This window comes from Xiphias gladius, chromosome 6, assembly GCF_016859285.1.
Source record: "Xiphias gladius isolate SHS-SW01 ecotype Sanya breed wild chromosome 6, ASM1685928v1, whole genome shotgun sequence".
Classification (NCBI taxonomy): Eukaryota; Metazoa; Chordata; class Actinopteri; order Istiophoriformes; family Xiphiidae; genus Xiphias; species Xiphias gladius.
The window spans coordinates 6119032-6131548 of NC_053405.1; the positions used below are offsets into that span (position 1 = coordinate 6119032).

Sequence of the window (12517 nt, forward strand, 5' to 3'; positions counted from 1 at the left end):
TGTAATGCCCAGATAAACGGATCACAAAACGTTCTGGAGGCAAATTCTTACGTACGAAATGTAGAGGAGAAGTGCTGTGAGTAATAGGCCGTGACAAGATTCACAGCAAACACTTTTATTCAGATTCATTATTCAGCCGATTGATTTTATTTCCGCTTGTGACTTGACAACAATTCATGTTTTTAATAGTCATAGCCCCTTGTCATAATGATTACACTGCATCTTCATGAAATGGCTTGTTTAGTCATGTTCTCATATCAGTGTTCATTAGATTTTTCTGTTGCATGTTTACATCCACATTTATGTATGTAAACTAGACTATAGTCTCTCACACACACTAGAAGCAGAAAGGCGGCTCAATTTATACAATCAAAACGTAAAACTCAAAGTTTTCCTAACAGTTTGAAATGAAACTGTACGCCGCATTTCATAGTCTGTGATTGAATCATTGGCACTGCAGTTCATGTGTTCCCCCACATCTTCTTGATCTCAGGGTTAGATCTTTGTGTGCTCTTATCAGCATCGGGAAAGTAAGTCTTTGTATAACATCATATTACATACCCAAGATGCTTTACCTGATGTCTGTTTGTCTCTTAGTTGAGATCATTTTCAGTTTCAGTCTCTTCAATTAGTTGCTGCTGATCTGGTGTTTGCTAGAAATGGCAACAGTATCATTACATATATATATATAAAACCCTCGGTCCTCAATAAATGATAGTTGCATCTTTACTCGAGTCGGCATTTTATAAAGAAATTGAGTTTAGATAATGTAATAACGTAATGTGAATTAAGTCAATCAGTGTCATATCTCCAGTCAAATTCCTTTTTGCATAATTTTTCCTACATTTTAAAGTGAAGTATATCTGTTATGCTGTTGGTGAAAACAAACTGATTTAACAGCCCCTGTTTTTCATGATTCTTACTTATTTTTGAGCAACGGTTAGTTCTCAAGGTCCTGACTGCTACCTTGTTTGTGGAGCTCACAATCCTCTATGGATTCTTCTTTACCCGATGAAGCTGAGCTGATTTGGGCTCAAAATACCCATTTCATTACATAAAGAAAAGTATATTGCTTTAACAGGACTTGTTAATACTGTTTGGAGTGATTTGGGAGTTCAGTAACAGTTTTTGTTTTGTTTTAGATAGTAAATTGTTAGTAGCTCTAATCCCTGGTTTTAGTGTACTATAATAGTTTAAGATAATGTCCCAAGGATGGCTCAAAAAAGGACTCAAATTTTTAAACTTTGTACAAGATATCTGAACAACTCGTAGTCGGGTGTCATTCACGGTCCCCAGAGGGTGAATCCTTATGCTTTGCTTATCCTCTGACCTTTTCTCCGGCACCACCAACATACATTTTATCGAGCACATTCATGCTCACCTGAGGACAAACCGTTTCTGTTTCCCCACACGACCATGAGCTATGGTCTAGCACTACCAGGCCTGTACAAAAACAGATCTCTCACTAATTCATGTAAACATCAAATTAGCCATGTGCATTCCAACGGCTCAAGTGTTTTGGATTTTAATTACTACATGAAAAAGCATCTTTTTCATTGCATGTTTTCAAGCATAGTGGGGGAAGTGGGTTTTTTGCTCATGTGTATGAGCTTTCTCTTGTAGTTAAAGCACACAGACAGGATAAATACAGAGACAGGCAGATGGATTAAATTATATTACAGGGCTTGCAGTGGCTTGGTTTGTGTGAAAAGAACAAAACAAAACAACGAGTAAACAGCTTGTAAGCCACTTATACCCTGGAGCAGACAGCTCAAACATGTTTCCACTTCAGCCCAAATCTCTTGGTACAAAAAACAGGCTGTGGGACTTTGTTTCGGTGTTTATCTGCTTACAGTTCAAAACCCACCCTGGTACCAGCCATTTGCCCCTATAAAAGAACCATGTGTTCAGACGCCCAAACACACACACTGTTTTACATAATCTGTCTTAATTAACGCAGCTTGTTAGTGCAGGTTGTTAGCGGTCAGCTCCAGTTTACAGCGCAGTTTATCTGGATGTGCTGAATTCCAGCCGGATTATAAAGCAGCTCACAACATGCTGGGCCCCGGAAACACACATGCTGTATGTAGACACGCACAGTCTTTCTGGTTTTCTGACGCAGCACTGTTAGGAGTCATGTTTTGCCCTATTGCCCTATATAGATCTGCTGAGCTGCAGTATCGTTCAGACCCAGACAGAGAGAGACAGAAATCTGATCATAGAGTCCATGAAGACACTTTTAGGGGAATTTGGAAACATCTATGAAGCATTTTGATTACTTGGTCCCTGTTGAACTGACTGCACTGTTGTTGTTTTATGAAAACCATATGCCTACTCTTGCCATTTTTAAAATGTTTTCAACTTTTATAACAAATTAAACTTTTGGGCGTATATCCTTTTACACTTTTCGATATGTTTACTGCAAAAAAGTATCATCAGCAAGCAACTGACCCTCTTTTTTCTGAAAGGGTTTATATTTTAGTGATGTTGAGGGTTTATTGTACTCCATAAAGTTTGAATCAATCAGTGACTCAGAGTTGATTTATATGGCACCTTGCATACAGATGAGCGCAATTCAAAGTGCTGTTCATGTGACTAAAGAGCAAACAGTAAGACAGAATAAATATACATAGCGAAACAATTGGAGAAATGATAAAAGTGAAATTAAAAAAAATATATATATTAGACAAAAGATTAAGAAAAAATAGATTAAAAGCAATAACAACTTTTAAAAAAAGGGAACAATAATAAACATTTTAAATTAGATAATGGACATAAATTATTTTAATCAGCAGCAAAGACAGCCACAGGACCAAAAATGTAAGAATTGTGCAGGATTCCTGGTTCATTGTCTGTATCTAGTAATTAAAATAACAAGTGATGCACGAGTGTAGGTCAGATTAATACTGTAACAATTAATCGATGAATTGATCAGAAGAAAATTAGTTGTCAACTATATAGATTTATTATAATATAATCATAATTTGTCCAGTTTTATCCAGAAAAACTGCCAAAAATGCAGCTTTCAACTTCTCAAATGTGAAGATTTGCTTTGCTTTGTTTAGTGACTGCAGCTAACAGTTTTTTTTTTCCTTAATTCGTTTTACAGCTTGTTTTTTGCAATAAATCAATAAATCATTTGGTCTATGAAATGTCAGAAAATTCTAAATAAAAAACAAAAGAAACCCCAGTGTCCATCTTAATCTTCCAGGACCCAGATTTTCATATTCTTATTGCTTGTTTGGCCCAAACCCAAAGATGTTGAGTTTACTATCATATCTTACACTAAGAAGACTACCGACAGATATTCAGTTAAGAAACTGGAACCTGTAAAGTTTGGGCCCTTTTGCTTAAAAAATGACTCAAGTTGTTCATCAAAATGGTTGCTAATCAGTCAACTAATCAATGAATAAACTAATTGTGTCAGCCCATTGTTTTACTGGAACTGACTGTCTTTGGGTTCTGGACTGTTGGTGGGACAAAATGGGAATGGGAACTTGTTATGAGCCTTTTTTTCCTTTTTTTTTTTTTTTTGGCATTTTCCAGACTAAACAGTACACACTGAACAAATGTGTACACCAGGTAGGAAAAAGGGATTAGGAAAAAATGCACTGATTATGTATTTAAACATGTCAACCTGTTGCTATGACTCAGTAATTCTGAGGGAAATTAATTCTTTAGAGTGCTATGTGAGGCCCTGCCGGCTAAGAGTCTGTGGGAGACACACACACACACACACCCACACACACACACACTCTTGTGGGATTTTTTCACATTTCTGGCTGAGCTCTGTGCAGCTATTGGTCAGCCCCCTTCCTGTGAGTGGGTTTCCTGGCGTACGTTGTGTCATGGCAGAACTCCCTCACTAAAGCAAGCAGAATCCGTTCAGCGCTTAGACACACACACACACACACATCCAGCAAGCTCTTGTCACTTGTTTTGTTTCCGTGCTCCCCAGCTGCTCTGACCCTTCCCTCCCCTCCTTCTGCCTTTCGCAGCTCTCCTCGGTCCATTCCAGTTCTCTCCTCTTCTCCCTGCAGTCGTGTGTGTTTTTGGGTGAACCATGTGTTGTTCGGTGGGTTTCGCCAGGTCTCTGGGTCTGGCCCTGCTGCCTCTGGCTCTCTGCTGCATCCTGGCCAACCTGCTGCTGCTGTTTCCCATGGGAGGAATGAACTACATCCAGCAGGGCCGCCTGGCCAGCTACATCTGGTATTTTGGTGGACTAGGAGGTGGAGGACTGCTGGTGAGCATTTTTTTCCCCATGCCTTCTAGTTACTCCTTCTGTTTAATTTGTAGGCTTTTTGTAGGATTTATTCTGATACCTGGCAACTTTAATTGTCTGGGAAGTGAAAACCAAAGTCAGGTGCTTGTCATGGCAGCGACATATTTTGAGGAAAGGAAACTGCATTCTAACGTCCAAATATTTGCTTTTATCACCGGTATTTTGACCCCACTTCAACCCAACACACCAAATGTGGTGGAAATCAGTGGGTTCCTCAAAATCTCAAATTTTGTAAAATGGGATAACTTTCCTATTAGTCCAAAGTTACCTTTATAGTTTTGATTTACATTCAGTTTGTAATGTGTTTACCAATTTGTCAGGAATTTTTACTTCAGATTTTTTTCTCAACTCTTTTTTTTTTAAAATTAATAATCCTAAAACATCTTGAATTATTATTCTTTCCTTTGAACGACAAGATTTTAGACGAAACCCTGAATTTCTTATTCAAATTCTAAACACATTGGTTGCATCCATTTTTTTCTGCCGCTTCAATGGGAGTGGATTGTAGTGGTAGCAGTGTAAGCCTGGTGTACAGATCTGGCATTTTAAAGAGATTTAAATACTATACATACTCAAAGTTTAAAATCGGTGTTTTCTGAAATGTTTTAGCCATTATTTTTGTTTATTACGAGAACTGGGTCATTCGTGAAAATATGACAAGTTGTAATTGAAAGCTGTGACATCAGAGGTTGAAGAGTCATATGTCCTCTTGATAAATTACAATCCACTTTTTAAGTTACTTAAAGGAAAGATGCATGTCGTCATGTCATGCAATGTATCGTTTGTCCTATTCTATTCAAAGTGTGAAACGTTTGACTTTGAATATGACAAAAATCATCATTCGCTACAAACAAAGAGAAGAGATGAACCGAGAGAAGTAAAGGTAAAAAGAGGGGGAGGATTTGAATGGGGGTGATGTGGCAACATAGCTCCCAGCATCAAATAATCTGATTGGATTATTTTGCCAGGCAGAGACTGAAACAATTAATGGATGCAGGTTTAATTGAGGTCACTGGTACCACATGGCGGGACCTACCACTGTTAGCTGCGGCAGAGAGAGAAATTCCCTGAAACAATAATGAGATTCACTTTTCATCTGGAACCAGAGCGAGAGACGTCCTTAGAAGCCATGTTTTAACCCACTGTATGTAACACTTTTTCTCATTTAAAACAAAAATAAATGAGATTCTGAAACTCAGTTGTATTCTGGTCATACCATGAACGTTTGGCTGGGGGGGGGGGAATAAATAAATCACCTTGCCTCCAGCCTTACGCAGAGACAGACGCTGGTGGTACGTGTCGAGCCACTGGTGGCAGTCTGTGCTCTTTATGTGGTCTGGAGCCCTCTTTATTTCCTCACTTTGTGTTTATCATATATGACCAATGCTGATTAAAGTCTCTTTATACATTTGTTTAGTTGTAATTTACTGTACGCAACATAAGCTTTGAGTAATAAAAACACGACTTTAGACCAAACGATTACTAAATTGACGATTGTCTCCACTTCAACACCCTTCAGTGTGAGTTTGTTTGCAGTTGTTTATCGAACACAAAGGAGCGTTGTGTGAATTCATAGTTAATCTGTCTGCTCTGCATGCTGCTGATCTGATGGCTTTATGCTCCGACTGAGCAGAAAGGAGCTGTTCTTTTAGTTTGGTTTTAAGGAAGAACAGAGGAGAGATTGTGCTTTTCCAGATAAGATTAACCCGCGCCAAAGGTTCACTCTCTGCAATATTTAGATTTTTTTGTAGTTTGTTTTTTGAGCCGGAGCAGGTGAGAGTAAAACACCGTTTAGAAACTGTGTAGAAAACTGAAATCGATACCATATTCTATATAACAGATTTTCCAATATGGCAGTAGGCCTAAAAGTGTGTTTTTGGCCATTTAAAAAGAAGGCATTTCTCAGCTGCTTATATTTGACTTTCTCATTGAGGAGACGGACGTTTTTAATTGTTCGTTTCTGCAGCAGTTTTAGAAACAAGCACAATAATACAGCAGGTCTTGAACAATTTGGTGCCACAGTATTCATCATTGTTTGTAAACTTTATTCATAGCGGTGATGAATCCGCACAGAAGTGAGAGACCTGGCATTTCAAGAACTGGAAGAGGTCGCAGGACAACGATCAGAGGAATTATTAAATCCAGTGAAGTTATTTGAGAGAGAAGCCTGAACTGCAAAATGTCCACAGGACACTGCTTATGTTTTAGGAGACAGAGTTGGATAAACTTTACTATGTTGGTTCACATGGTACGTTCTCACTCGATGACGCTGATCGGTTTGCCGTTCTTTCTCCGTATTAAGATGCTGTAATTGCCACTTCCCTTCCTGGAGATGTTTGACAGTAAAAGTGAGGCATTATGCACCATGAACTGATGGAATGTGAACTAGGGAGGAAAAATTGGAGTTGGTATTAACATCAAATGGGCGCAACAGCAAATGGGAGCGGATCACAAAATGTCTTACTTTGAGCATTCTTACTAAGATGTAATTACTTTTACAGCAGGGGAATTCAGAAATAAACGCCTCTAACACCTCTTGAGCCTGTCATAAATAATGGCCTGGATCTTGCTTCATTTCAGGTAAATAAAGCCCTAACTCGGTATTTGGGGAATGCACAATCTGTGTTTGGGTTTGTCTGTACATGTTCCTGTTGCATCTGCTATTAGGGGAAAGTGTTCTGGAGATTTTCATACGTGAATTCTCATTTAATTTTTTTTTCTCTTTTGCCTTGCCGTCATTATCTTTTTTTTTTTTTTTTTTTTCTTCAAGTTTGGCCTTTTCCTTTCGTTGTGGAATGACAGAACGTCAAAGAGTCAAAGAGCAAACCGAACCCCTCTGAGAGAAATCTATCTTTAGCTCCCTCCCTTCCTCTCCCTCGCTCTTCCGCCCCCTTTTTTCCCCCCTTCTTTCTCTCTCTTCCTTTCTGTGCACTGTGGACTTCCCTCTACATTGTCAGTCTCTCTCTCTCTCTCTCTCTCTCTCTCTCTCTCTCTCTGCCTCTGTTAAAGGATAGCGCTTTAGGGGGACATCCAGGATGTGTACATAACGATGCATATGATCTTTGTAAGTGTGTGTGTGTGTGTGTGTGTGTGTGTGTGTGTGTGTGTGTGTGTGTGTGTGTGTGTGTGTGTGTGTTTGTAAAACCTTGGGAACTTCCCTCCCTCTGTTAGGATGTGATTTAAAGTCCTTGACTGCTGGGAGAGAGACAACAACACAGGAAAGAGCAGGAGAGGAAAAAGGGAGGGAGAGAGAATAGTAAAAGTTAATCTCAGGTTCAAACACTGTGTCTCAGCTGCTGGTACAGTACAGACTGGATCCTGCTCTTGATGAAGGCAGTGGTCTTGTTTGCCCTTCACTGACAGCTTGTATTCCATCATAAATCGTACTTAATCTGCCCTTTCGATCCAGCGTGCCCTGACTTTATGGCTATATAGCTGTAGTCAACGGCAACGCGCCTAAGTGTGACAGTGTTTTTAGCAACGCCGGTGACACAACTATGTTGGTCTGCCAGATGGTGCAGAGCGAAAAATTTCAAACTGCCATTACATGGATTTGAATTGAATTTCGTAGGGAAATTTATGGTCCCCAGAGGTTGAAGTCTAATGAATTTGTTGATCTCCTGCTTTTTCATGTAGCACCCACAACAGGTCAAATGGTTAAATCACCCAACGCTTTAGTTCGGGAATACCTTTAATCTGATTTCTGTGGCTGTGTCCAAAGTCACTCCCCATTTACTGCATTGTTTACTCTCCACCATGTTATCTGAGGTTTTGAATTTTGTCTGACGTTTATGCGCTACATGTAGTAACCTTGAAAATTCCCACAGTGGGAAGAAAGAAAAAAAAAGACATGTACGCTACTTTCTGCTGACAATTCCACATTAAATAGATGTGAAATTTACTGTTGTGTGACTCTACATGTTAGTCAGAATTATATTGATCCATAAGTCTAAGTCTAAGTTTGCTGTTCACTGTTGACTGTCTATTATATAAGGAGTAGTGAATGAGTGAATGAGGGAGGGATTTCTGACAGATCCTAAATGTTACATTAGCCAGTAACTGCTAGCAAAGAGAAGCAGGGTCAAAGTTTGGTAATCTGTCCTTGTAGCAAAATTTGACTAAAAGAACACAGGTCAAGTCTCCTGATAACCTTTGCTATTTTCCTCACCCCATAAATTGCCACCCATAATGGACATAGTAAGTTCTTAAAAAGTGCTTTTGTCCAGGAATTGCAGTGAAACAATGAACTTTTCTGTGCCTCCAGATGCTGGTTCCAGCTGTTGTCTTCATCACTTTGGGGAAATGTAGCTGCTGCTGGAACGAGGGCTTAATGGTAAGGCGCTTGTTAATCGGCGAACCATGCTAAAAATCTACGGGAGGGACAGTACGCCAAGCCAGAGTCTGCACCAAAAACTGACTGTTAACAGTCTGACCAAGATCCGGGAGTGATGACATTAATGCTAAGCTAATGCTAGTCTCATACTTTTAATGCTTGATAAATACAATACTATCTGACACTGTGAAATACAGACTTGTCTCACCGGATAATAAATAATTCCTTGTATTTAAGAAAATCCTCATTTCCTAAACAGCGGCTCTTTAAATATTTAGCCAAGTCTTAATTTTATGTTAATTTCTGTTTGCTACACACAGTCCATTATTCATCAACTCCTTTTTCAGTTTCAGTTGCCGTTTTCCCTTTTCTTAATAAATATATAAGGCCTTAGCGTTCCCACTTAGCTGCCATTTTCCTGTTTTTCTTTTTTTTTACTCACCACTTAGAGAATACTGCAGTTCAGTTGTCATTAAGGCAGCTAACACTGTCTCATTATGGAGTGGAATGCTAATACTAATCCAGCTATGATAATTCAACAAGGGTCCCATTGTTAGGTAACACTCAACAAAGTAAGCTTGGCTCGCACCACTCAAGCCACATGCACAGCTGCAGTTGTGCGTGTGTGTGTGTGTGTGTGTGTGTGTGTGTGTTCAGTCTAGTTTAGCTCAGATCTTTATTTTCCTACAAAAGAAAATTATTTTTTGCAGCAGAGCAGCACAAAAACACAACCACATAAAAGCGCAACCACATAAAAACAAAACCACATCGTAAATACAAGGCAAACTAAAGACAACAAAATGTCAGCGCTATACGTGCAATTTAAACAGTAGGGGCGTGTGTGTGTGTGTGTGTGTGTGTCTGCCGCAGCCTGCCTCTGTTTGAGAAACAACGCAGCTTCTTCGTACAGAGAGAAAGACAGGCTCCACACACGTGCATGTTCTTTAAAAAACACTTTGTGTATCCATGTTCCTCTCAAGATGTGCGGGTCGGTGCTGGCAGCTGTGGTTGGCCTGGTGGGGTCTGCCTACTGTTTCGTCATATCTGGGTTCGCCTTGGTGCAGGGCCCCAAGTGCTTCACCTCTTATGGATGGTCGTACCCCTTTGCAGACCAGGGGGGCAGGTAGGACCATACTGTACCGGGGTGTGTGTGGTGGCATGGGGGTGGATATATATATAAAAAAATAAACAGAGCGTGTGTTTTCCGTAAAAGCATTTCACGTTGTACTATAAAACCTACATTTAAATTATAATTCCTATAAGTCCCAATAATTTCAAAAGTACAATGACAGGAATTTTTCTTTTGCTCTCAGTAGTTTTCTAAGATTAATTGCAAGAATGATAGATCACTGATATCAGCATTGTGCTGTATAAAACTGACTGAAGCAGATGGAAAACGCTTTTACCCCCTGATTGCAATGACAAAGCAAGTGGCCCGTTTCAGTGGGCATGTTGTATTAAACGACACAGCAACAGTATTTCTGCTTCATGCAGTGTCACCAGTTACTGGACAAAGCAGCTAACCGTGGGTTAAAGTGACTACAAACACATTTTGAAAATGGATGATTTAAGCACAGCTTCTTTTTGGCTTCGGTAAATGGTCACGCTGTAAGTACTAGATTTGATACAATTAGTCGACTGGCTAATTGATCAAATGAGTGATTTTTAATCAAAAGTGGTACTTATACCATTAATGAGGAACGGTTTTGATAATCGATTCATCGTTTAAGTGATTTGATAAAGAAATATGCCAAATGTCTGCTGGTTTCACACTCTCAAATGTGAGGATTCTCTGCTTTTCTCCGTTTTATATATTCGAAAATTGAATATCTTTAGGTTTTGGACTGTTGGTCAGACAAAACAGGACATTTTAATACACTCTCAGAACAAGCGACAGGCGTTTTTCACTCTTTTTAGACATAATTGAAAAAAAAAAAAATTCAACAGATTAATTTGCCCCATTAAGCACAGGTATATACTTCCAGGTGTCCTGATATAAAAAACCAATATATATTTTCATATATATTGGTACTCTTTGTTTTGTATCATTGTCCACTAATGTCATTTTAAAAGCATTTTAGCTCTTTTCCTTAAACTTTCAACACACTGTAGCACACAAGTTTAGTGCAACACTCAACAGCCTCTTTTCTGCATCTGTTGCACCCTCCCCTGTCTCTCTGTGATTCGCTCCTCACGCTGATCTCTCCCCTTCTGTTCCAGGTACCTGCTGCAGCCAGAGACCTGGTCCCGGTGTCTCCAGCCGGTTCACATCGTGGAGTGGAACGTGACCCTGCTGTGTGTTTTACTGGGTCTGGCTGTGCTGGAGTTCATCATCTGTCTCTTACAGCTGGGGAGCGGTTTAGTCAACGCGGTCTGCCGGCCCTGCTGCTACAAGCAGGAGTATAGTCTTAATGCGTAGACAAACACACACGCGCGTATGTAGACTCGCCTACACGGACACATGAAAAACTCACACATGCAACACACAGCCTCATTGCCCAGCACCATGTGTATGTGCGTGAGTACAACACACATAGACTATAATGGACATCTGAAAACTAGGTCAGCTATGTGTAACCACTGTATTTTCAAGCTTTCAAGCTAACCAGGCTAAAGTGGCAAAGTCAATCTGCGGTCCTTGATGAAACCAGGATATATGTCCATAATAGTGTGTGTGTGTGTGTGTGTGTGTGTGTCTTTGCGTGTGTTTGTGTGTTTGTGTGTGTGCGCGTGTGCATGTGCTCGTGCACGTGCGTCCTGTATACTCCATAGGAAGAGGAGGATGTACTTTATTTGCTAGGGTGGTAAAAGTGGTGACAGAAGGCTCTTCAGACCCACACGTACAAATAATAAGAAAGAATTGGAGCATCCTTAATCATCAAAATAATAGTCATGATAATAAAAACATGTACAGGATTCACTGACTTAATTGCGCAGTTGTCACACAACAGTGTGTTAAACATAGTACATCTTCAGAAAATAATCCCTTTCTGTGTTTGTTTTTATCTCTAAAGCTGTAGAAGAAGAAAAACTAAAACGGCGCTTTAGTTACAAGTGTTCCAGTAACTTCATGAAATCCAGTATTCTGAATGTTACGGTCGCTCACTTTCTTTGTTATTATTTTATACTGTATACTTTGCCTTCATAAACCCAGCAACTACAACGTTAGCACATAAACAGAACTTTAGCAACATACTGGGAGCGGATAGAGATGATAATGTCTTGCCAATCAATGTCATTACACTAGTACACTTAAGATGGCTGCCACATGTTGTTTGCCACCTCCGATGGATATAGCTGTTGTGGGCATTTTGCTCTCGCTGTTGATGGCGTTCCCGGAGGGGGTTGATGAACATTTCCATAATTGTAGTTTTTCGAAAAAGGTGCCATCTTTTCTGATGATAATCATGGAGCACATCGAAGTGTCCTTTCTGCCCAGTGTTATTTTGCAGTTCCAAGTATTATACACTGTGCTGGAATACTTATGGGTTACAAGCAGATTTTTGTGTGTTTGTACATCTGTTTTCATTTTCACAGTGTTTTATTGTAAATTGTTTTCTTTACGTCTTTCGGATTCTAGCTCAGTGTTAACGGACATTTTATATATATTTTAGCGACATATTTTTATAATGTACATTTCTTTGTGCTGCTTTGAATAAAAAATAACTGTTACCATTTTATATTTCCAGTGTTTCATTACGTTGGAGATGAAAACCCTTCCAAAAATTTCAAAAGATACAGGGGTGCATGTGGGTGTATGTATATATTCATGCTTGAAGCCCCTTCCTGCACCTCCTCCAAGCTATCACTGTGAATGACTCGTTCACCAGCTTATCCGTTGTCACGTTTTTCTATTGAGCTAAACTACTTTTGGCTCCACTCAGGGCCACTGACACAAATGC

General features: G+C 39.6%; 1 protein-coding gene across 1 annotated transcript; it reads left to right on the forward strand.

Annotated features, from left to right (window-relative positions):
- Window positions 1–4: 4 nt before the first annotated feature.
- On the forward strand, window positions 5–12274 carry tm4sf18 (transmembrane 4 L six family member 18). The gene is made up of 5 exons (XM_040128173.1): window positions 5–76; window positions 3999–4243; window positions 8547–8615; window positions 9596–9738; window positions 10836–12274. The coding sequence occupies exons 2-5, from the start codon at window positions 4064–4066 to the stop codon at window positions 11032–11034; spliced, it is 591 nt and encodes a 196-aa protein (XP_039984107.1). The 5' UTR covers window positions 5–76; window positions 3999–4063; the 3' UTR covers window positions 11035–12274.
- The last annotated feature ends 243 nt before the right edge of the window (window positions 12275–12517 follow it).

Coding starts and splice junctions, on each gene's coding strand:
- tm4sf18 (XM_040128173.1), top strand. CDS start 4,064: ATGTGTTGTTCGGTGGGTTTCGCCAGGTCTCTGGGTCTGGCCCTGCTG. Junction 8,616..9,595: donor GCTGGAACGAGGGCTTAATG/GTAAGGCGCTTG, acceptor GTTCCTCTCAAG/ATGTGCGGGTCGGTGCTGGC. Junction 9,739..10,835: donor TTTGCAGACCAGGGGGGCAG/GTAGGACCATAC, acceptor CTTCTGTTCCAG/GTACCTGCTGCAGCCAGAGA.